Here is a 26,379-nt window from a genome sequence, read left to right as displayed (position 1 = left end):
TTTGTATGTTTATTTTACATTACTCGTTGAAATAAATAACTCGGTGTATTAATAAAATTTAAAATTTATTTTTGATTGCTTGATAACAAATCATTTAAAAACTAGGTCATGATAAAATAAAATTTCAGTTACGAGGACTTTTTGGCGTTTACTATTTATAAAATAAAGTCATGTTAGATACAGATTAAATTTTAAGTCCAAAATATCTTTGATCAATTAAGCATTTATGCATAGTTTTGAATCATCGATTATTTAATGCTGTTGGCGACTGTCTGGGCCACTAAAAACCTATTTAAATTTTTATTTGTTTTTTATAATTTTCATATTTACAGTTTCTCTCGCGATGCAGTTTTGCTTGTTTGTTTGTTCTGTCTCTCTATTGTTACGTATTATTTTACTGTTACTTAGTTTTGTAAAATTATATTTAATTTACCACAATCATTTTCATTTATTTAATCAGTTTATACAGTCAACATGCTCGCCAACATTTTTCTGCTGTGAAGAACCGGCCAGAAACTCAGCAGTTGCTCTTTTTAAATGAAGTTGAACAATGTTTCATATACAATATAATGTCGACCATGTAAAAAAGTCAACAAAACAAAATCCACATTTTAAGATGTATTAAAAACTGTTGAATACTGTGATAAGTTTTATTTAATTCTGCTCAGTTGTCCACAGTCAGTCGTGGTCATGCCGTGGACGGTTTTGTTGCTCCCTTTCCTCTGGCTACGCGTCGCCATGTAGCTCATTCATTTACTGAGTTTTAGTAACAGTTTATTTAATGACATACATATAATTTTAGATTTAAAATTAAGGAAAGAAAGGTCTAAGATACGTTGAGAAACCTTATTATATATACGTTCACTAAGACTCATGAAGGACAGATAGACTCGTATAACATTTATAACTCAAAAACAGCATAAACAGTTTTCAAATTTTTTGTGTTTTTGAATTTGTCTTCGCCCAGGATAGGCTAGAAAGTATGTAAAATATTCATTGTATTATTATTTATACTCATTCATTGACTTTTAGGCGGAACGTAGTTCACAAGTCAGATATGCTATAATTATTTTTTTACTAGCGATACGTGATAATGGCTGTAAAAATTATCTTCTGTGCCATTTATTACTGTTTTCACGAAGCGATGTCAAAGTTTTTAGTGTCGCCAAGTTTAAGGAATTATGCGGGTGCTAAATTCAGGACGGGCCTTTTATGAAGGGTCCCCACATAGTTTTGTAATAACTTCGAACTTGCTTTACGTGAACCGAGACGGGGAGACGTGACCATACTGCAAAAACTTGTATTACTGCCAAAACATGTGTCAGATTAAAACGGATGTTGTGTATTGTGTATCATAAAATGCTATCTCTATAATACACATCGTTGATGTTATATATTCTGTGTATACATTATCTATTTGTATTTTAGTAATGTTCATCCGTATGTATTATGGTTGTGTCTGCTTATATGAATGTTAATGTATGTATTAATATAGTGTTCATTGATTTTTTTAATTAATCTATGATGTTATATAATTTTGAACATTAATATTAGTTACTTATTCAAGACGTGTAAAATGATAGACGGGACCATTTTTATATATAATATATCGAAATTTGAATCAAATTGAGTTTTCCCACAGAAATATAGCACGCCGAAGCGATGATCGCTGGGGCCTTGAGGTTGAAAGAGGGTCAGAAAGCACGAATTAGGACGCCTTCACTCCACCTCATCCACACTAAGATCGTCAGAAGATGTTGAACGCTTCCCAACGGTCCTATACCAGTTAATGGGGGAGGCTTATGATCAGCAGTGGATGTTGGATGTTTGAAATGATGATAATTGGATGGCATCTTTAACTTTACACACTTAGTTCTAAAATCCCATAATAGCCACAGTTAGGTTTTTTCATGTCATCACAAATACCTTCAGTGCAGTACCTAGAAAAAATTATTTTCAAGATATATTATTATTTAAAACTAATTTACACTATAGTAGGTTTTTCTAGTTTGTATTTGATATGATTTTTAAATTTATAGAAATCTCAGAATTATTATTAAAAAAAAAACTGTTGTGAGTTTAATATAAAATAGCACAGAAATCTCTGTAATCTGTAAATACGCTTTTTTTTTAACTTTAAACCAGCACTAATCGTTTTTAGAAAGTTCAAACAACCTCGTAATTTTTAACAAACCATTGAACATTCATCGGTTGAACAAACTACGGAGCTATTGTGAAAAACCATGAGATCATTTTAAAATTCTTAACAATATAACGATAGCACCCTCGGCTTAATCTTTTGTAAAGAAAATATTTTTCCGCTGGAAGGGTTCCCTGAGAATAAGTTAGGGTCTTTATAACTAAAATACATCGTACCAGCAGCCATGAAATGTGATCCCTTTAGCATTTTTAATATTCGCGAGCTTTGAGCTTCGAGCAGGGAGGTAATTGATTTGCATTGTAATGTTCCTATTATTAGGGCCACAAATCTTCCCTAAGGGGGAGATGATTGGTATTTTTAATAATAATTGCTAGATATCGCTCAGAACAGATGATTATTGCAACTTTTAGGTTCCGCAGGGAAGATTGAGGACCGGCAAACGCTGCATGGGGCATCCGCCCGTAACATAGTCAGACGTCGGAGGAGGTAAGTGGTTTCCAAGCGGTTCTATTGGAAGTCTATGAAGGAGCCTGTGTCGAGTAAGGGACGTCCTAAAAATGATGATATTCATGAAATAAATGTAAAATTTGTTTATTTAATTTTGTAACACTCTCATGTGTTGTTTTTACTAATATTCTAAAATTAGTACGGCAAGTAAGCCTTGTTTTATATCTATGATTTAATTACCTTAGACTGCTGTTGAAGATTAAAAAAAACTAATTAAAAACTAACTAATAAATCTAAAAATTAATGTATCTAAAATTAACGTGAAGACATTTCGATTTGAGAATATGAAGTATATAATAAGAATATGAAGCCGAATAAAGAAAAAGTGCCAAAATTCGGTTAATAAAGTATTTCACGTTTTCTCGGTAAACTTTTTACTACAGCGACACCGTAGCGGCTATTTGAAGCTGTGGCGATGTGTTAGGATTAACCGTAATGTCATATAACAAATTCATAAAGAAAATAATAGAATTTGTATATCACCATCATCATCATTTCAACCATAGGAGGTTCAGAGCTGGATATAGGGATATAGGCTATATCCTCCAGTAAGTTTTTAATGAGAACGATATAACGCGGCAAGCATTCTTGTTCTTTAGACTACCTTGACAAGTTAGTCTGTCCACTTTGTGGGCGGTCATCATAAAGTATATAAATTTATCACCGAGTTTTTTTTTATTTTGGCCCACTATGGTTATTGAAAAAATGTTACATAACAACTGTTAATATATAACAATGGTGTTATTATACAGTTATTTCCTATCAGATCCCTTCTTGTGCCCGAGCACTTATTTGAAATTCATAGGAGAGACCCTTATCCACTTCTATTTTCGCTTAATCATTCACTAAGAGAGAGGTGAGGCAAGGGTCGAGTCTTCCATTTAAATAGTAAGAAAATATTTAACAAAAAATTGTTTGTGTTTAAAGGCCTGCAGGTCGTTTTATGGTTGCGATTATAATTGGTTAAATCAGACATCGATATGGCCGAATCGATTTTAATCTCAAATAACCATAAATAAATATTTGTGAATGCTTGTCTTGTTTAAATTTTACAACATGTCTAAATATGTTAATATTATATAATATCATATATAATTGTAGAAATATTGTCAGCAAAATTGTAAATTGAAAAATTTAGTTAATGTTTATTAAATGTTGCGAATATTCACTTCTTTCTAACGTTTTATAAAGTTTAGGAAAAAATTGTATAAAAATAAATTACTAGTTAATTGTTTATTTATTTCGATTTAAATTTAATCGTAATTATTAAAAAATAAAAACGATGTTAACTATTATTAATATCTAATAAAAAACGCATTTATCATAATAATATCAAGCCTAAAAGTTTGGACGTAAATAAAAAAAAACGCAGTTAACGATGGATACGTAATTTTTTCTCTCATTATTCTTTCGTTTTTGCTCGTGTAATGTACCTTTTGTCTTGGCCCGGTACCTCACGGAGGCTGCGGTATTTCACATTAATTCCCTGAAGCAACCCTGGGAGTACGAAATTAAATTTTTGCTTAACGACCAAAAGACGCTCAACTAGTTTATGTGATAGCTTATAAAACTTTTCAGAGTTTGGTAAAGAATAATTGATGATATAAACATAAAAATTGATGATCTAAATAATATATACTTTATTTTTTTAAAAATACAGTGTATTGGTTTAAATTTGAAATTAGAAAATTGTGATTTTAATTTCACAAAAGCAATACGATCTTTTGTGTTTACTTGCATCAAATTCAGTAAGCATTTGGTGTATGTAACTGTATTAAATTAAGGATTTATGTCTATTTGGCATAGTATTAGTTTTTTTAAACAATAGTCTATTTATTAATAAATAAAAAAGAATCAATGGCAACCAACATACATGTAAAAATATATATGGTAAAGAATATTTAATTACTAAATTATGTAAAGGTATTTATTATTATTATTGTTAATAAATATGTCAGTAATGTCCTCAACAATAAGATTCAGTCTTCTATTAAAATCTCTCTTTAGTATTACTATGAAAATCAATTTACTACTCTTATTTTGAAATAAACGAAGAAAATTACAACCAATGGTAAGCGTAGCTCAATAGTGGCAAATCCCATCTGTCATAAAATCCAGTAAATCTCTAAAACGTAATGATATATTTCATCATTACAGCGCTCCACCAATCAACGGGATATACGAGTACGACGTGATATAAAGATTTGTGGGATAATATTTTACCGTGCAGATTTTTCAAACAGCTCATTTTGATGTATCGTTCGCATTCATGTATCTGCCATCGTTGTTCTGTTCAATAAAATCTGTTTTCATTATTTTTTTAAACGAAAACGTTATGTTTTGTTGCCCGGCTGAAATTGTTTATTGAACTTTTTTAAATATTTTAAAAAGTATATCTTTTAAATTTTTATATTCCGTTTTCTGGCTAGAAGAAGAACTAGAGTGAGTCCTCAGGCTTGCTTAGCATAGGGACTCCCTCTGGCCCCCTATTCAAGTGGTTACACATATTTTAGACTAGACTCATTATAATCATATAATATGGTGGTATAAAATAACGGTTATGTTACTGTAACATTATCCGGGCATATGGTGAAAATGATTCCAGATATGTATAAATGGTAAGCGGATGTTGTTTCGATGTTTGAACGATGAATTAATTGCTAAATTGGATTAGTAGTAAGGAATCCAATATTACCTTGTCCTTTTCCTAGCAGGCAAGATGTATATGTATAGGCATATATATATGTATCTAGAACATTTACCAATCCCACCAAAACCAAAAAAAATATTAATTTAGGTAGACATATGTGCTCACCTAATTTTATTAATTTTCTGAGAGTGCCTATTATAATTATAAGTTTAATTTTAAATAGTGATAGATGAAACAAAAACTTTGACAGCGAAAAAAGCATAGGAGGTTTTACTACAGCGAAAGTACTGAAAAGTATTTACAACTAAAACGAGTTCGTGCAATCCGCCGTGTAGTTCTTTAGCGGATTAGGAAGTTTCTTGCTACTATCGTAATCTAGTGATCGTTCGGGTGGTTGGTGTACATAACGTTTTCTTTTGTTATATCTATGTTGGTCATCCTGCGATCGATATATGTTACTAGTGACGAATCGAGGCACTGAAATGTGGGGGTCTCACTTCAGGCTTCAATGGCTCACAATTTCTCTACGAGCTATAAAGAGAACTATGCTCGAGATTTCGCTACGAGATTGAAAGTCGAATTAGATGAACCGATATGCTCATTAGATTGGCAAATAGAATTGGCAGTTGATAGGCCACGTAACAGGCAGAAAAAACGGTCGCTCTGGGCTTAAGATTTTGAAGGGGAGACCAAGGTGGACGGACAACCTTGTTTATATTGATAGAAGTCATTGGATGTTTCAAACATTTTAACCGGTGTTATTGGAAAACTAGGAGGAGGTTTTTGTCTAGATGTGGTCGACTTCTAGCTATTATGATGATGATAAAATATTATTATAACGTTATATTCACATCTATTACCTATAGTTTAAAACGGTATGCAGTAACCTTTTCATCATAACTTGATGAAAGAGAGAGGAAGACCATCTGTACTACTACCTTATGCGCAGCTAGAGGAGGCTTCCGAAGCCTTAGTGTCTAGCCTTCTTGAAATTCCTATAGCAAGGTCGTGGCGCTGATTTTGGGTGATCTGCTGTGATCCTGATCTAAAGTGGAGCGTTAAGCTCAATCTCCTCGTGTCTATGTTATAACGGGTAGATATCACTAGATCTAACCTAAGACGTTGAGGCACGATACTACTGTAGTATGTAAAAGCGTTCCCGGTATGACTCTGACACAACCTTTTCGTTGCAAAGGCTACGAAAGAGGTAAAAAACGACTATAACTTAATAAATTACATATTAAAATTGAACAAAGACGTAAAAATATAAAAATATGTAAAAGCGATTACGTATATCTAACGTGGTACAAAATTTTATGAACCGGGAACTCATAAAAGGATCGTGATATATGTGACAGTATTAACACGAGAGCTGCGTAATAAAAATTTGTCATGTTTTATTTACTCTATGTTATATAAAACAAAAGAAAGCGCACATAAACCCCGCATCGTTTTGAATATGTACAAAATTCTACAACAAAGTTTGTTAGGATTCTGATTATCTAAAATATGTACCGTCGTAAAAAATTACCGCACATGAGAAGAAAATAATAACTCATCGCTCTTCAAACCTTATGTTTCATTTTATTTACCAAGTAATCTTTTCATAAATTTATTCATATCATTGGTACAATTTTGAAGTTTTCACATACTTTCAGTACAATAAAGTTTTGGAAAAACTTCTTATATTCGACTGACAGCGTAACAACGTTGACAGAAGCAAGGACAACTCTTTTCGTCTGCCTTGTGCGTCGCTCTTTATACTCACCAATACGTAACATATTTCCGCTCGTCTATGGTCTAAAATTGTTTATATTTGGTGAAGATAAATATATATAAGAACGCTTTATATTACAGTAAATTGTGAAAACTGTTAACAGGCCTAATTAAATAAAATGAATAAAAAAAAGGTAAAGGTAAATATAAATTTAAATAGAAATAAAATTTAAAGTTTTAGTCTATGTACATTTGCAGGTCTTACATTTTATGATGTCAATAAATTTATTAGAATTTCTAACAATTAATTTATTTGAAATATGTATTAAAGATTTAAAACTTTTACGCCCATAACCGATCACCCTATATAGATTAAATACTTGATTAATTTTGTTCATGTAATAGGTAAAAGAGTCGAAGAATTTGACGTGAATTTTCTGTTCAAAATGTTTATTCAACCAAATAGTGTTTTAAAGTAATTTACAAATTCTCCGCTCTGTGTTGCTCAATAGATTAAAGTTAAGCGCTTCCGTTCCATTCTCCAGGCACTGTGTAATAATAAATGTTCCCGCGATACTTCCAAATGATCGAGCTTTCTACTGGATACATTTGAACAGCACCAAACACGTACTAAAAAATTTATACGGAAACTACAGGATGTTTGAAAAAGAACTCCCTAAAACAAAACACCTTCAAGTTTAGTTTTATGTTAGTAGAAATTGTTCCCCGGTACACGTCGATACGATATTTTACATCAGAGCACCTTTAAGCACTCCTAATTATAAACTACCTCTGGCCAGTGACTAATTCGGGGTCCAAACACGCGAAACACGAATCTTTTCAACAAGATTCGCAGGTTCACAAATTCACAAGTTCTTGAGCTACGTGATTATTTTGTTTTTATTGAAACATTATAATAAATGACAGTTAGTTTTGCGGTATATAGTTCACCAAGTTCGGCAAGCACAGCGTAGGTCGTTTGCTCGTTGACGATCTTGTGAAGATCTTTAGAAGACGTTAAATGTAAGGCGTTTCTTAACAATCCTATTTGTAAATATATAGAGGATACCTATGTGTGCTGAAATAGTGACGATAATGAAACTAAAATTCGTGGAAATATTTTATAACAGAGAAATGGTTTATTAATTGATAATAGATCTTGGAAATAAATTGCTCTAACTATTAGCATTAAGGATGTTTGTAAAAGTGATCATCAAGAACAAAAGACCACGCAGCCTCATAGTTTAAGTTGAAAAATGCTTACATCACAAAATTACACAGTACCTAAATTTGATTGTATTTTATCAAAAATATGAAAATGAAACGGAATATCATAAAAATAAATTTAATTATCTCGAGTGTGTAGTTAATGTCTGTTTGTTCACTGCCTAATAAGTTCGATGTTTGGTTGAGAAAGCACAAAGAATAAAGTTCACTATCAAAAGTTTAATTTAGAATTTAGCGCAGTACAGATAGGAAGAGATATAAACTAATTATAGCCGGAGTGAAAAACAATAAATTTCAGAAATACTATTTACGGCAAACCGAAAGAATATAATGTTAGGCTTATTACGTTGCACAAAAGTTGCGATACCAAGAAGCATGCGTATAGTGCCTGAGCATGGCTAACAATGGTTAGCGGTAGCCAGCGCAGAGATAAATGAAGTTGCCTGATGCGCCAGCGCAGGCTATAAACACTCGCGTATTGTAGGCGCGATCTTTGCGTTACTAAAGATCGCCACAAATGGATAATAATATAAATAAATGATTATTTACAGATTACCATTTTAGAGTATGCCTAAAATTACGTTGCACTGGATGGGTAAATGCCGAGTGGGACATCCACCCACAGGTTGGACTGACGAACTTGTTAAAGTCGCTGTCGCTTGTCGCTTTCGAACGGTCTTTAGGGAATGTATAGGATAGGTTTATCCAGGAGAGAATTTGAGTAAGCTTGTAAAAATGTTCCATTACAGGTTAAGGGATTCTCAAGTGATAATACAACTTGGAAATGAATTCATCTAGTTACTTTTACGATTAAGGATATCCGTGAAAATGATAATTAAAGACAGAAACCAAAATTTCATTATATTTTATAAAAGTATCAAATAGGACTCTTCTGGAATTTATTAAAAGTAAAATTCATAAATAACATGATAAATTTAAAAATCATACATTACCGTTTTACTGCATATGATTATGTATCCTATTGATACTTTATATGAAAAAATGTATCCGCCTCTTGTTTCTCTTTATTTTTATTAATACGTTGAAAATATCGATTCGATCCTAAAGAAAACTTGCATAATGATCGAATTTACGTATTCGTAAAATACCAAAAAGACAGTGAATTTTTTCAATATCTGTACTGAGCTTGATTGATCTGAGGCTCATGTCCCAGAGATCATTAAAAAGCTAATTAAAAAGCAATGCATATTTCAAAGGATTGCGATTGTCTGTCAGATTTCATTTTTTGTCCAAAAATATCATGTCATGGAAAAAATGAAACAAATATTTGTTTTTATAGGATTTGATTAGCCCCTTCGAAAAGTCAAGACTTGAAATAAGACACTACTGAAAATAAATAATACACATTGGTTGAAATTTTTTCAAATTCCACTGCCAGTGTTTCATAGTTACAGTGTGCGCAAAACTTTTAATCACCGCCTAAGGTGTATGAGCGGTGACACGGAAAAGAGCACGATTTACTAGACGCACACGAGATACTTTAGAATAAACGGTTTGGCGTTTCGCTACCTCTCTGTTTTGCCGTTCGCATACCACAAGAGGTGACTAGCAATAGAGAATCTAGCCAAAAATAGAATATTCCAAATTAACATAACAGTTTAAGATGTAAATAGATAATACAAACTGTTTGATATGAAGCTAAGTTTGAACCGCTACTTACGCAAAGTAAGCCCACGCTCCTTTTTATCAAAGTAGACCTTTGAAATCAATTGTGTGAAAAAGTCTTTATATCTATTGAATGGATTTTTAATATGTTACAGAACTGCGTGGATTGAGAGCTCGTAAAAGGAAGGAATTAATGCGGAAACCTTATTTCCGTGAAATTCTTACAGTTTTTATTGTTAGTTTTAAGTTCTAATTTTTAGTAAATAAATCAAGTATTACATTATACGCTTTAAAATTGTCCGACTAGCGTAGTGTAAAATATGATACTAATGTTGAATAGTAGCATAATCCACAGATATTTTGTAACTGATAAATAATTTTACTTGAGTGTTATTAATAGCTACAGTTTTTGGACTCAAAATGCGTTAAGTTATATACGAGTACTTTTCTTCCGTTTAATGCTAACTATATATTTATGAATCAGCAAATCATTCTAAGTTCAAATAGAAGGTTTATTGCCAGAAGAATCAGCTTAATTGTCTTCACTTTTCCTTACGTATATTACTTATGTGTATATAGTAATCTCCTAATTATTAGTTTAGTATTAAGATAATTGGTGTGTATTACGTATATATAGTATTTTAAATGAAAATATTGCTCGTTTTACTATTACGACTTATTTAACTGAGTGATTAACACTGCACCAGTTTCTGTTGATTGGTAGAGAATGCCATAAGGCTTTAAATACACCATTGTATGATATCTAAAAAGTATAAATAAATAAAAAAATATGCAGCATGTTAGACAAATATGAATTGGACCTTTAGGAAACCTGCCTAGTGTATTAAATACTAAACGCGCTTAGCGGTAGAGGAATGAGACTTGCAATCGAAGGTCATGAATTATATATTATTCACAATTTGTGCATAAATTACATAGAATTGTTACTGTTCACAAACAAGTTTCCAGAAGATGGGCAGCAGCGTCCTCTGCGTACCATAATACCATACTTTGATCTCCAACCTGCCTGCCGAACGTGGTGATTTTAGTATATCCCTTCATATATCATTGAGATAGACCTACATCTTGGATTGTACGTAAATAGGCTGAAACGACTAGGATGAATGGAATGAAAAGAGAAAAAAAATCTAGGTGATACTATCATATCTTTTGAGTGTATTTTAAACAATAATTTGAAACATAAGTATATTTAGAACTGCGGTCACGTCTTCCTAAAGAGAGTCCATAAATCAATGTCAAACGAATGTTTACATTCACACACACGTACACAGAAGCTTGTCGTATACCCGGCAACGACTGTATAGACAGAACTTCAACCGGCGCGCACGTTTGCCCATCGCTTCAATAGTAATGGAGGAGCTGAAAGGTTATTTGTAACGTGTTGCTTGCTCCAAAGCTTATTTATTTAATTGAACGTATGTCCTTTATACTGACTTGAGTACATTCAACAGAATGTATTTTCTATCATCGAAAGAAATGTGACCGTATTGTACGCTTCTATAGAACTATTTGAGAGAGTAATTACTTTAATTTAATTTTGTGTTAAAATTTATTTATTAACAGCTGACCTGACAGACGTAATAGAAGAATTTAACGTAATTTAAAGTGTCACCTGTCAAGAATAGCTATTGTGGAAAATCGTTTGAATCCCTTGCTTAATCAAAATTTTGTGGGATTTAAAATTTTATTAATGTGTTTAATTTTTGTAGGCTTATGGATTGGTGTGAATAAGATAGTGTGTTTTATTAGTCTTGTATCTATATCGTCTTTGGCTTTCGAGACTTGCTTGATCGAAAATTTGTTAGCAAGTGTCAGATTTTTAAATACATAAATATTGTAATTTTTATTAGCAACATTTTATGGAATGTGTTTTCGAACAAAAGAAAAGAAAGCTGAACCCGGCATGAGATTAAATATTTAGATCATGTAATACCCCTACGCCTCTGCGAATACGATATTAAAATTTTATCTTGTCATGAAGTTGAATTTTATAAAAGATTTAAAATGTAAATGCATTTTTCATATAACGAGTTATTAAAATGATGATTACTACTTTTATTTACGTATCTTTTTAACTAGGTGTATCCATTCACTTGTTGCAGTGTTATGCATGAAATTAAAAATCTGAACAAAAATGCAGATTTTTATACCAAATATAAAAAACTAGTAAAAATACAATTTTTCAAAAACCTTCCCGAAGGTATACCTTATAATTTACAACACCAGATGTACCAACAGATGGACGCTGGTTCATTTATAAATTATATATATGTACAGATGGCTGCTAGCGACAACCCGGTAACAATACAACCTCAAAGACCTAGACCTTCAAGGTTCTGGAGCGGAGATCACAGACTTGTAAGCGCAGCGTCTGTCGTTCACCATGGGTGGGAGTTAGACAGGCAACTTTGTAAAGGTAATCGGAAGACTAGATAATCCGCTTCCAACCGGACCTTTTGGAGATTTACGGGGGAGGCTTCCGTCTAGCAGTGGGCATCCTACGGTTGAAATAATGGTATGTGCTTGATGGGCTGAGATATATATATATATATATATATATATATATATATTTGAGAAAGAAAGAGAAAAAATATATATTGCTTAGAAAAATCGATCTTTAGGCAAACACTGTTTCACGACGTCTAATCCAAATAACTGCTCTAGACTGCTATCATATATTTATAGCAAATAATTATTTTATAAACGGAATTTTAACTAGCTGTTAATAACCAGTAAAACTAATTTAACAACAAATAAAGACTCAAACGCCAGCAGCTAGACCAGATTTAAGTTATACATGGGAGTTTCAAAAATAATTTGTTTAAATATGTGTGAATATTATGATAATATAACTTAACTTCCGTAGTAAAATTTATTCATAGTGTACCGTTCAATATATAATATGTAACTAGCTACATTAGGTGTTGCATTTATCTCTATATAAAGTTACTTAGTTGTTAAAAATTACAAGGAACAGAATTTTAATTAAAGATTACATTCTCCAGGGAAATTATGGTTGGAATTAGTAACATTTCATTTACGTATTATACATTTCACGGTGTATTCCTTTATTAACAAATGAAATTAAATGTTTAACGAAAGTGTATCCTACACTCCTATGATATAAATTTTTAAATTTTGGTTTACAAAACATATTATTATTTCTTTTTACACATAATGAATGAAAATGAATTTGTTAATATAAGTTATAAGTGTAATTATTAATCCACAAAGTATTAAATTAAAAATATGAATCACGAAAATGGAGTTTACTATCCTTTATATAAAAAATCGAATAAACTGTTTACTTCCGTTTAACTGCTGTATAATTGTATCGTCTGTTTACTCGAAATGTAATTTGTGCGGAGTCGAAATAACTGTACGGTTTGTACAATACCTACGTGTTGTATGAGATTCCAATAACAAACCATTACAATAAAGTTCCTCGAAAGTTTTTAAAACGTATTGGTTTGACATTATTAACGTTTTATTCGTTATATTTCGTATTATAGTCGATTAAAATATTACTTTGATAATATAGCAACATAGCACATGACAAGGTGGACTAACGACCTTTTTAAGGTCCTCGTAAGACTCTTGATGCAGACCACCTTCTACTGGGAATCTATATATTTTTTGCCAAACTTACACTGCTGTCTAAGTAGCATTTGCAGATTACGTGAATACGAAGGAACAGGACGTAAAGGACACTTAATCTAAAACCCCGAGAAATCTAATAAATAGGCGTATTTCTAGCTGTAGACATCTTACAGCTGAAATAATGATAATGATTACCAATAGTAGAATAAACTGAACGAAAATTGACGTTTATATTCTTAAATACGATATCAATAACAGCTACACAAGCAGTAGTAGCTCAGCGGTAGAGAACGATTGCGATCGTTGATCAAAGGTTCGATTCCTGGGATACAGTCTCACATAATTCACACTTTGTGCATTAATTACACGAGATTGCCACTGCTCACAAATAAGTATCCAGAGAGTAGGCAGCAGCGTCCTCTGCGTACCATAATACCACACTGCGATTGCCAACCCGTCTGCTATGCGTGGCAATTATGGTAAATCCCCCCATAGATATCTCCTAGGGAGACCTATACCTTACAGTAGGGGTGTCTACGAGCTGAAACGATAAGTGATTCCAACGACATTATGCTCTCAGCTACAAAATTAGCTTTTTGATAAATTACTTGTTTGTAAAAATTTGCTTTTGACATTGAGCTCTTAACTTCAGGGCAATCGATTTATTTTTTAAATAAATACGATGTTAAAGCAAAAATGTTTTTAAAAGATAATAAAATATAGGCTTCATAAAAATACTAGTAAAAGTATTAGAGGAACGCGTTTCTAAAGTGATCGTAAACTAAATAAAGCCAAGCAAACAGCGGGTTTGGTTATGAACACGAGTGCACCGCAATTTCCTTTTAAGCGCTCTTGCATCTACGTCGTTGAGATTTATACTTACGTTACTTAAGGAATAAACGGATATTTAAGTTAAAAATGATGTCACATATAAGAATTTTTGTTTGTGATTTCTTGGTTATCTACGTCGTGAGAAAGCTTTTCCACCACCATATTGGAAAATTGTGTTTAGAATTATTTCGTCTGTTCTTTTTTAGCCAATGAAATTGTCTAGAATATAAATATAAATCTGTATTGAACTGGTACCGGTTCAAAGATACGTGAAATTGTATTGGCTAAAAACGATGACTATCCACTTTCCAAAATCATCTTCCTAAGTATTTTCACCGTTTCAGCACATATACATCCACTGCAAGTCATAGGCTTCCGCCAGAGATTTTTATGAGGGAATATACCATAATCGCCATGCTTGGTAGGCAAGTTGACGATCGCAGTGTAGGTATTATGGTACGTCGAGGACGCTGCTGCACTGGAAGTTTGCTTGTGAGCAGTGTTATTCGTATATAATTGAAGCACATGGTATGAATTACATAAAATTGTATCCCAGAGATAGAACTCGGGACTTAGATCGCAAGTCGTAGCCATCTATCGCTGGGCTACCTCAGCTTGATATGAACATACAAATAAATTTAATTTAAAGACTAGCACTGCTATGTTACTTTATCACATTTGGTGGCAGATACTTTACTTATTTGTGTGCTTTAATTGTTTGTCGGTGTGATATGTATTGTTTATGATTAATCAAGTTATCTGTCAGTAAAGCATTTTTATGAATGTGATACACCATAGCAATCTTGTCACAGAATTCGTTATGATAAATTCAAATTATTACGTTTCGGTTTGGCTTATTGTATACCTCTTTTTGAATTTCGTAATTAACTTTTTTAAAAATTCATTCTTCCAATATAAATCATGGAAAGGAATGAATATTATTCGCTTTACTCTAGTAGTGTTTGCGATGTGCATTCCGGGCGGAGACTGTCGCAGTAAGCATCGGGAGGCTTTTTAGAGTTAAAAGTGATACGTTCGCAGCTCGAAAGCGAATGCATCAAGAAGTAAAACGTTTATACGGCAGATTGCAAGCGGGGCGTCATTATGGGAGTGCTTTTAGCAGCGCCGGCGCGGAATATCACTTAGTTTGGTGCTGTATTATCTTAACGTATTATTCATTATTTTCAGATTTCTCTTTACTAACATTGTGTAGTTTTCTGTTTTTTTTTTGCTGTTGGGTGTTTTTGTTTAATAATACTACTCTACATTTTTATTAATATTACTATTCTATCTTAAGGTATGCTAAGGTATTTCGTAAATAATCGTTATAAGAGCTATGATTTTTATTGAATAATTCACATAACTTCATGTTTGTCGCTCCAGAATGTTGTCTGAAGAAGACTTGTTATTTTAAAATAAGTTTATGCCGTTTATTTATTTTATTGGTCTAGACACAATTGCCAGTGGCAAGTGATATTTGCAATTTGGGGGATTTGTGGGATGATTGATGATTGTGATTACACAAACTCTTCTACTGTATTTCCGGATTGGCTTTGCTTTTTTGCTTTTTCTCGGTTGATGTTAAAGCTGTTAGCCCTAGGGCTTTTACAGCCTCATCGGTTCTGAGTTCACGGAGCAGAAGGGTCCGTGAACTAGATTTAAAAATACTAAAAATTAAAGCTGGTAGGGCGCCTACCAGTTTCACGGGGACGCTCGCACGTTGTTAAGGCTCTTCGCGGTAGAGCTTCGACGGGGTATTTGCTGGAGTGTGCTTGCGGGTTGGGACGGCTGCGTGGACCACAGGTGAGCCGAAGGGGGATCCGGATCAAGCCAAAAGAGTTGAATTGTGTAAAAACTAGAATGAAACAGAGGTCCCCTGCAAAGGTATCTTAGAATTAAACTACTAGAGCTCCAAATGCGCTGTGGTCTGAGAAGGGCCTACGACCAATTAAGTCCGTGTTTTATTTTTGAGATGAGACATACAAGTTTACGACAGATGTGATAATAATTCTAGTAATGGTTAATAAGATTATTTTGAACACTATATTTAATATCGTTGTTGGAATAAATTGTACACGAAGTGTACGTCTAAATTTCCAAGATCCGGTATAAAACTTTTAAGTCTCCATAAGATCGTCAAATCGTACATTAAATGGGATTGTAAAATGTTACAAATTAATTTTCTGACCAGTTTATTTTCTATTATAAATTTTGTTGATGTTTGATTAATTTTAAAGTATGTACTTAAATGCTAAAATATTTGTTGTTGCTATATGGCTTAATTTTTTTTATACATAAAATTTAAAATAAAAAAACCTTGGCTTTCAGCGAAATTAAAAAAAAAATAATTATGTCGGATATATTTCATAACATATATTAAACGAAGTTTTAGATATCTTCTGAACTATATATCAAAATTTTGGTAGAGTTGGAACCACATCTCTAAAAAAAAAAATTATCAATATAAGCTATCTGTGGTAACTTTTGGCACTGAAACGTGGTTTCTCACTTTGCACCTCTCTATTACTCTCTTGGCAATCTTACTGTGACTCAAAGAGCTACGCATTTGAATCACGAATAAGGAGATCCGACGACAAATAAAAATAGGTTATTTTCAAAAGGAGCACATGCTTGAAGGATTAGCTAGTTGAAGGAGCAGTGGGCAGAGCACACAGCGCGCAGATCGGGCGGTCGCTGAGATCTTTTACTTCTAGTGTGGAAATTACGGACCGGCAAGAGCAGCGTAGGGTGTAACTTAAAAAGTAGAGAGACGGCTTTGTTAAAGTCGTTGAAAGACTTTGGATGTAGACCACTTTCAACCGGTCTTATTGAAAATCTATAGGGGAGACCTGTGTTTACTATTGGATGTCGTACGCCTGAAATGATGGTTATGTACTTGTGAGGTAATTTTGATTATGTGATGAAAATTTTTTAGGGTAAATATTCTATACTGGAGCTTCTCACTGCTTCTTCTTCACAACTATGACACCTCGCGAAGGAGAGTAGAGTCAAAAATAAAACAGGTTTAAAAATATGTACATGAGTTGATGGTCGATACGATGTTTGTTAAAAGTTCCTATGTTGAATAGATGAATTTTATCTTTGACAATTAAATCCATAGGCACATAATTATGTGAAAAAAGTGTGAAATACATTTGTTACAGTTTAACAGGGTTTTATTCACTAAAGTGTTATAAAAAACTGATGTAGGATTATAATGACGTAACCTATAGATATTTACGACATCACATATTTGTTCATACTTTTCTGCAATACTAGGCTACGTTGGATAAATATAATCCATCATAAGATCGACAATTGGATAATAAAAATATATAGAGAAGTAACAGTGGAAAAGACAATGATAACAAACCGAATAACATTTGATTTGTTTTTAAAATAGCATGATGTTAAAAAAATCCGTGAGTTGGATAAACGATTTCGCACTTCGGATTACATTAAGCCGTTGACCTCAGTTATCGCAAGCTCGTTAGTTGTTTGTTCGGCTAACAATTTTCATTGAAGTGAAACTCTTGTTTTGCATAAAATCCGTTAGCGATTTTGCTTCCATTAATTAATTTGATATAATACCGTCAATTATTTTAGAATATTAGTGAAAATGTAATTATTTATATTCTTATAGTTTTAACCGCTTCCGACCGTTCTAGTTGCAAATCTATAAGAGGAGGCCTGTGTCCAGAAGTGAACGTCGATGATGATGATGATCGATCCCGACATACTTTGTGGTGTCAGAAGTTACTGGCTACTCGAAAATTGTTGATTTCCCTAAGTCTTGCTCCATTTCCAATACTAATTTTCAAACTTGAACTCATTTAAAAAAAAAAACATTTCGAGAAACTGCGCACTTAGAAAGAAACACGGATTTTCTTTTCAGCAATGTTGTTCTTTTCATAAAGCTAATTAATGAAAAAGATTTCTATTTTACCTGATTTCCCTTTCATTTTTAGAAATGAAACATGCTTAATACTTTTATATATCTCACAACCTGAAATTACTGGCCCGTCATATTCCTGTAACTTAACGTGACATATATCAGAAAGTATTGACTGTATTTGTTGATTAATTAGATTATAAATAAACAAATTTTATAATCGATAGATACTAACCGATTCAGCTGTACACGACAAAATAAATTTGCAGCGCGTGAACTGTCAAAGCGAAGTTTCAATCTTATATATATAAAAGAAAGTCGTTTTAGTTACACCACTTATAACTCAAGAACGGCAGAACAGATTCGGCTGAAAATTGGTAGGGAGGTAGCTTAGAGCCAGGAGATGGACATAGGATACTTTTTATCCCGTTTGACAGCGTTCCCGTGTGACTTGACATGAAACGTCAGTCACTATAAAACGTGGTGTAACAAAAAAGAATCAGACTTGGAATAACAAAACGCAAATGACAGCTATGTAATTGACGTAAAATGACAGCTATGTATTGACGTATGGATGACAATTTGATATTTGTAAGAAATCAATATTAAAACTATTTCTATTAAATAAATAATTAACAAGTGGATCGAAGTGAAGTGAAGTTTAATTAATAATGCCGCGACCAAGACGATCGAATCTTTCCCGACAAAGCCGTAATGCAAGAAGAATACAAAATACTGCAAATGAAAGGACTGAAGAAGAACAAGAAATTGCACGTGAACAGCGCCGCGATAGTATGGCTCGACTTCGTGCTTCTCAATCACGAGAGCAAAGTGAAGCAGCCCGTGAAACAGCTCGGTTGGCAATGCAGAATCGTCGAGCGAACAACAGAAGGCAACAAATAGATAATGTGCGACGCAGAACAAGATATTTAGCTGATTTGAATCGAGCAGCGTTTCGATACGATTGCAGCAATGATTACAGCTTGCATCCTAGCGTTTGCATTGGGCAAATGGACGTTGTTTGCGAGTATTGTGGTGCATTAAAGTTTTCCGGAGAAACGCCTGGATTATGCTGCCTTAATGGTAAAGTGAAATTGCCAGTGTTGACTCCGCCACATGAGCCATTGTATTCATTGCTTCGTGGCGAAACACAAGAATCACGCCACTTTCTTGCAAATACTCGAAAGTACAATAGTTGTTTCCAAATGACGTCATTTGGGGCAGACATTATCGAAGAAGGAGGATTTAATCCGACTTTTAAAGTATTTATTTTTGTACTTATATAGAATGTAGTTAAAGAATAACTTACTTTATCTATTGGTATGTATTATATTTGCTAATACTGAACTCTACTCTCCCACAGTAAAAGTGTTTATAACCCAGTTAATACTGTCTGGTTTTTATTTTGTAGATACAAGGACAGATCCACCATCGAATTGGATCATTACTACCTTTCGAAGATACACAGAATAAATTTTTACAAATATATTTCATGGGCAACATGGAAGAACAACTTGATCGACGCCTAGGGATCAATGCAGGAATGAAGCGAGCAATTATTCAAGACTTGCAGTGTCTGCTTCATGAACATCATGCATTGGTCAGGTTGTTTAAGAGTGCTTTAGAGCAAATGCCAAATGATGACTATAAAGTTGTCATCAAAGCAGATAAACGGCCATCTGGAACACACGAACGCACATTTAATGCTCCAACAGTAGACGAAGTTGCCATCCTGATTGTTGGTGAACAATTGGAAAAACGCGATATTGTGCTTACACGTCGCGATACTGGGCAACTGCAACAAATATCTGAAACTCATCGATCATATGACGCATTGCAAAACCCACTGATGAATTGGCAAGGAGAAGATGGATATTATTTTAATATTAAAATGATAAATCCATTGAATGGTAAAGTATCAGTATCTTAATAATGGTTAATGTCTGTATTATTTGTCTTTGAAATGGTTAATTATCAAATTTTGAATTTCAGGTGAAGAAACTACAAAGAAAGTTAGCTCAATGAATTATTATGCATATCGTTTGACGATTCGTCAAAATGCTGACAACTATTTGCTGCGGTTTCGTCGATTGTTTCAGCAGTATTGCGTTGACATGTATGTAAAAATAGAAACGGAACGTTTAATATTTATTAGGTTGAACCAAGCTAGACTGCGTTCAGTGGAGTACATCCATTTACGTGATGCAGTTAGTACTGAAGGAAATGCAGCTAATATTGGTCGATTAACTATTCTGCCGGCGACGTACATTGGTAGCCCACGTCATATGCATGACTACGCACAAGATGCAATGACTTATGTTCGTCACTACGGCCGGCCAGATCTCTTTATTACTTTTACCTGTAATCCAAAATGGATAGAAATTACTCAATTGCTTCTTCCCGGACAAACATCAAATGATAGACACGACATCACAGCACGTATATTCAGGCAAAAAATTCGGTCCCTGATGAACTTTATTGTTAAACAACGCGTCTTTGGAGATACTCGATGCTGGATGTATTCAATCGAATGGCAAAAGCGAGGCCTGCCGCACGCACACATTCTTATTTGGTTAGTGGAAAGAATTCAGCCTGACCAAATAGATGATATCATATGTGCCGAGATTCCTGATCATAAAGTCGATCCAGACCTACATGATGTTGTTACTACTAATATGATTCATGGACCGTGTGGTGCCATCAATCCCCAATCACCTTGCATGGTCGATGGAAAGTGCTCTAAACGATATCCACGGAAATTAACGGCGGAGACTGTCACTGGCAACGATGGGTATCCGCTGTATCGGCGTCGATCACCAGATAGCAACGGTCGAACTGTCACAACGAAAGTGAAAAGAATGGATTTCGTTGTCGACAACAGTTGGATTGTTCCATATTCGCCACTTATTTCTAAAACGTTCAAAACACATTGCAACGTTGAATACTGCAATTCAGTTAAGTCCATAAAATATATTTGCAAATATGTTACGAAAGGCAGTGATATGGCGGTTTTTGGATTGCAATCCTCAAATACCAACGATGAAATTTCACGCTATCAAGTTGGTCGTTATGTGAACTGTAATGAAGCGATTTGGCGTATATTCGCATTTCCAATTCACGAACGTCATCCTACTGTTATACATTTGGCGGTGCATCTGGAGAATGGTCAACAAGTATATTTCACGGCTTCGAATGCTACGCAACGTGCTGAAACACCTCCAGCAACTACATTGACCAGTTTTTTTGCAATCTGCCAAAGCGATCAGTTTGCACAAACTTTGCTTTACTCGGAGATGCCACGTTATTATACTTGGAATGCTTCATCCAAGAATTTTCAAAGACGGAAGCAAGGTGATACGGTTCCTGGGTATCCAGATGTGCGTTCTACTGATGCTCTTGGTCGTATGTATACAGTTCATCCAAAGAATGATGAATGTTTCTATTTGCGGTTGTTGCTGGTAAATGTGCGTGGGCCAACTTCATTTGAGACACTACGAACTGTTAATGGTGTAATATTCCCAACATATCGTGCTGCATGTGAAGAATTGAACTTATTAGAAAACGATACCCATTGGGATACGACAATCGCTGAAGCCATTATCTCTGCATCTCCAAGTCAGATACGCACATTATTCGCTATCATAATTTCGACATGTTTTCCATCAAACCCATGTAACCTGTGGCACAAATACAAGGATAGTATGTCAGAAGATATTTTACATCAAAGTCGTGTCAGTTCCAGAAATCACGATATTAAGATGAATGAGGAGATACATAATCGTGCTTTACTCTTGATCGAAGATATGTGTTACCTCATGTGCGGTAATTTATTAATCAGGTTAGGAATGCCAGCGCCAAATCGTGAAATGAATGACGCATTTAATCGAGAATTGGAACGGGAACGTGAATATGATCACCAGGAATTAGATTTAGTAGTTCAAAGGAATGTACCCCTGTTAAATTACCAACAAAAGGAAGTTTATGATACTTTAATGAAGGCAATCGCTGATGAAAATGGTGGTTTATATTTCCTAGATGCCCCTGGTGGAACTGGCAAGACATTCCTTATGTCATTAGTTTTAGCAACTGTTCGGGCGAGATCCAACATAGCGGTTGCAGTTGCTTCTTCTGGAATAGCAGCCACATTGTTAGAAGGATGCCGTACGGCTCATTCAGCATTCAAATTACCGTTAAATCTTCAAACTATCGAAGAACCAACGTGTAATATTGCAAAACACTCAGCAATGGCCAAAGTTTTAGCAGCATCGAAAATCATCATCTCGGACGAATGCACAATGGCGCATAAACGTGCATTAGAAGCACTTAACCGAACATTAAAAGATTTACGCAATGACTCGAGATGTTTTGGAGGAGCAATGATTTTACTGTCTGGCGATTTCCGCCAAATACTGCCAGTAATTCCAAGATCTACGGCTGCCGATGAAATAAACGCTTGCCTCAAATCGTCAAATCTATGGCGCTATGTGAAGAAACTGCAGCTGACAACAAACATGAGAGTTACATTGCTTAATGATACATCTGCTGAAGATTTCTCGGAGCAATTGCTGACTATCGGTAATGGTCAAGTACCTGTCGATGAATCGAGCGGATTAATATCATTTCCAAATAATTTCTGTAATTTTGTCTCATCAAAAGACGAACTTATCAACAATGTATTTCCAAATATTATTTCTAACTACAAAAATAATGAATGGTTGAGTGAGCGAGCAATTTTAGCGGCTAAGAATAAAGATGTAGATGACCTGAACTACATAATTCAAAATAAGATCATTGGAACAATGCATTCATTCAAATCTATTGACTGCGTCACAAATGAAGATGAAGCCACCAACTATCCAATTGAATTTTTATACTCTTTGGACGTGCCTGGCTTACCACCGCACAATTTACGCCTAAAGGTTGGCTCCGTAGTAATCATGCTTCGAAACATAAACCAACCAAAACTGTGCAACGGTACGCGTTTGGTAGTTAGTAAATTGATGAACAATGTAATTTACGCTACGATAATGATAGGAAAATTCAAAGGTGAGGAAGTTCTCATTCCGAGGATCCCGATGATCCCAACCGATATGCCGTTTGAATTTAAAAGACTTCAATTTCCGATACGTCTTGCATTCGCCATGACCATCAACAAATCACAAGGCCAATCCTTAAAAGTTTGTGGTTTAAATCTAGAACATTCATGTTTTTCACATGGTCAATTATACGTGGCATGTTCACGGGTCGGAAGACCATCTGCGTTGTTTGTTTTTGCGCCTGATAATAAAACAAAAAATGTCGTGTATCACAAGGTACTTAAGTGAAGAGCAACCTATGTACTAAAATACAGAAATAATAATGAATGATTAATGTAGTTATTTAATTTTTTTTTGTAATTTTTCCAAAAAAAAAACACAATCTGCTTATTTATTGCCATTAAAGCGGAACAAAGTTCGCCGGGTCAGCTAGAAAAAAAAAAATTAATAATTTTAGTCAATACTTTTTATTAAATTGTTCAAGTTTATTGTAAAAAAAAACGGTGAAATGTTTCTCCAAATATGAAGTGATCAACTAGGGATTAATTTTTATAAATACAGTGATTCCAGGAGTTTTGTATATATATAGCTCCTTTGTTGTCTATGAATGTATATTAAAATTGCAATACTCGGCGATGAATATTGCACATCGACTTTTGGAAAGAGACAATCCGCTAATTCGACTTCGTTGAGCGTTATCACTGTTGCACGACTGACAAAACGTCACATATGTAGTGTGGGGCAGAGATAACGCTCTACGAAGCCAAATTAGCCAATTGTCTCTTTCCAAAGGTCGAAATGCAATATTTTTCGCCGGGTACAGTAAATCACATTCACTTAATAATAACTATTTTGGGCGCCAATGTGACATTTGACATCTAAATGAGATTCAAAGTCATCAAATAAACAATTTAATCGAGAGTGGAACAACTAATATTTAAGTAAATAATGTTTTTGTTTAGATGAGAAACAGTATAAAGTTTACGTACTTGTTCAATATTTTCAGTTGAAAATTGAGGTTTTTGTTGAATTATTGTACATTTCTTAACAAAAGTATTTGTATGTATAATGTAGTGAAAAAGATTTATGTTATGGATGAAATTATTCAACATTTTGTACAGTTATAATTTTTTGAAACTACATATACATAGACAAGACATCACAATCAAATTATACACGAGATGGTGCATTTTCCGCAAAAGGAAACGCAAGTAGAATTCACGTAATGAAATTACTCCATTGAAAAGGAACAGCAGTAATTATGTTGCAGAAGGATTAAAAATACTATTATTTAAGCTAGCTTTGTTCTTTGATTCAAAAGCTTGAACTTGCGCCACAGAGAACAAAGAGCAATTAAGAATTACGAGGATAAATATTAAATGAATTATTACATATAATTTTATGAATATTTTCCAGCATATTTTGGTACTATGAAGTATAGAACTGAAACTTAAACCAAAAAATTTTCTACGTTATGCGAAACAAATAGGACTTTAATGCTATTAAAACTACTGTATTGAAAAAGGCGGATAATGAGAGTAGATGAATAAAAACATGATCGCCGCCAGCGACTGTTAACAACATACTGCCAGAATCTAGTCGTGGGTGGCTCCACTGCCAACCAATATTCAGCCGTAAAAGATGACTATTTCTCACAGCCTTTACACCAAATGCTGCGAGGTTAATTAGTATAGATAGAGCAGTACATCACAATACAGGCCCTTCTCCTCCTCCTTGACAGAAAGCAGAGGCAGACATATCCATCTCTGCGTGGCGGCCTTGCACATCTCCGAGGTGAATCAATGTCCACTCAGAGTAAGCCTCAGTATAACCTTACGCCGCATTCCAGTTATGTAGTTTTTTTAAAAACCCTAGTTATTGGCGGCTTCTCGTTTTTCTATATTTACCTAGTTCCACTTTATTTTAGGGACAGGACTAATATTATTAATATTTTTTCATTTTCATTTTTATATTCACGCTCTCCCTTTCATCCAGCTACATAGGTTTTTAATGGTGAACAGGCCATTGCTACTGTTGTCAAGTCACTATAATTCGGCGACAACCAGTCGGAAGGGAACGCAGCAATCATATACATTGTATAAAAATAAATGAATGTCTTTATTTATGTCTAACTTGATTGTGAAATCTTTGATTAATTTCATCAATAAAAAATTAGTTAAAAGTTCATATAACTGCATCGGATACTACAGTCGATGTTATTTTCAAACGCTACCCGTCCAATGTGCAGATTAAACCGCGAACATCTAGCTTCGCCGGAAGTTCTTAACTCTCGGAAACACTTTGTATTTACGAAGTTCAAGAATCTCTTTGATACCTTCGTTTAAAAGCTTAGTATAAGACATCGTTCGGATATCGTATCTTACGTTACTTTCTTCATTCTTTTAGTTTTAGTTAGTCCGTAAAAGGTAGGGTTATGACTAACACTGTCCAATTACTGCGACTTTTCATGAAAAGGTGTGTCTGGCGTAGCACGGAAGGTCTTTTAGTGAAATATCTTCTGTCTGTCCGTTACTGCCACAATTGGTCAATATGACATTGACATGTGATTATAAATTCTTCAAGTATTTATTAATCATTTGGGTTCGGTGTTTCTCTAGATTGTCACGGTAGTTTCGAAGAGCACATCGAATGCCTCATATTTCGTATTGATAAGATAGCGAGAACCATGCAAAAAATGCTGACAAAACTCTTGGGTTTCAGGAAGGAAGTTCCCCGTCACTATGCGAAGCTCGTATGATTGGTATGTTTGTACAGAGTATCCATGTGGGAAAGGAGGCTAGCCACTCCAGTCTGTAGGAATACGATCTACATCATCCATATGGCATAGCAGATATAGATAGCTCGATAACATTTAGAATTATGAACTCCCAAACTCGCATCCTCCGCCAGGCCAGCGATAATAAGCCAGACGGAGTACTCGAGGTGGTCCAATGACGGGAACGCCGCAGGGAGTTAGGTTTCAAATAATTTTTCAGTATTTCTTTTAGCGTTTTCTCATATCATTCATCACAATTTTTTTACTGTATCTTCTTAGACACGATCACGTTCGATTCGGTAATTATCTATGTAAGATTGGATGTTCTCAATCATG

At 34.1% G+C, this 26,379-nt stretch overlaps 1 protein-coding gene across 1 annotated transcript; it reads left to right on the top strand.

Moving 5' to 3' along the window:
• Positions 1 to 18,902: 18,902 nt before the first annotated feature.
• Positions 18,903 to 26,068, top strand: LOC137920027 (uncharacterized). Its single transcript, XM_068763259.1, has 4 exons — positions 18,903 to 19,493; positions 19,643 to 20,141; positions 20,224 to 22,806; positions 25,989 to 26,068. Exons 1-4 carry the CDS (start codon positions 18,903 to 18,905, stop codon positions 26,066 to 26,068), a joined length of 3,753 nt encoding a protein of 1,250 aa, XP_068619360.1.
• Positions 26,069 to 26,379: the final 311 nt, after the last annotated feature.

Source organism: Battus philenor, unplaced genomic scaffold, assembly GCF_028537555.1.
Source record: "Battus philenor isolate CCGP_79_NKW_IND1 unplaced genomic scaffold, ilBatPhil1.0.hap1 SCAF_17, whole genome shotgun sequence".
In the NCBI taxonomy this organism is placed as follows: domain Eukaryota; kingdom Metazoa; phylum Arthropoda; class Insecta; order Lepidoptera; family Papilionidae; genus Battus; species Battus philenor.
This window is presented reverse-complemented; position numbering and strand designations above follow the sequence as displayed.

Coding starts and splice junctions, on each gene's coding strand:
- LOC137920027 (XM_068763259.1), top strand. CDS start 18,903: ATGCCGCGACCAAGACGATCGAATCTTTCCCGACAAAGCCGTAATGCA. Junction 19,494..19,642: donor GATTTAATCCGACTTTTAAA/GTATTTATTTTT, acceptor TTTATTTTGTAG/ATACAAGGACAGATCCACCA. Junction 22,807..25,988: donor GGAGCAATTGCTGACTATCG/GTAATGGTCAAG, acceptor CTTGGGTTTCAG/GAAGGAAGTTCCCCGTCACT.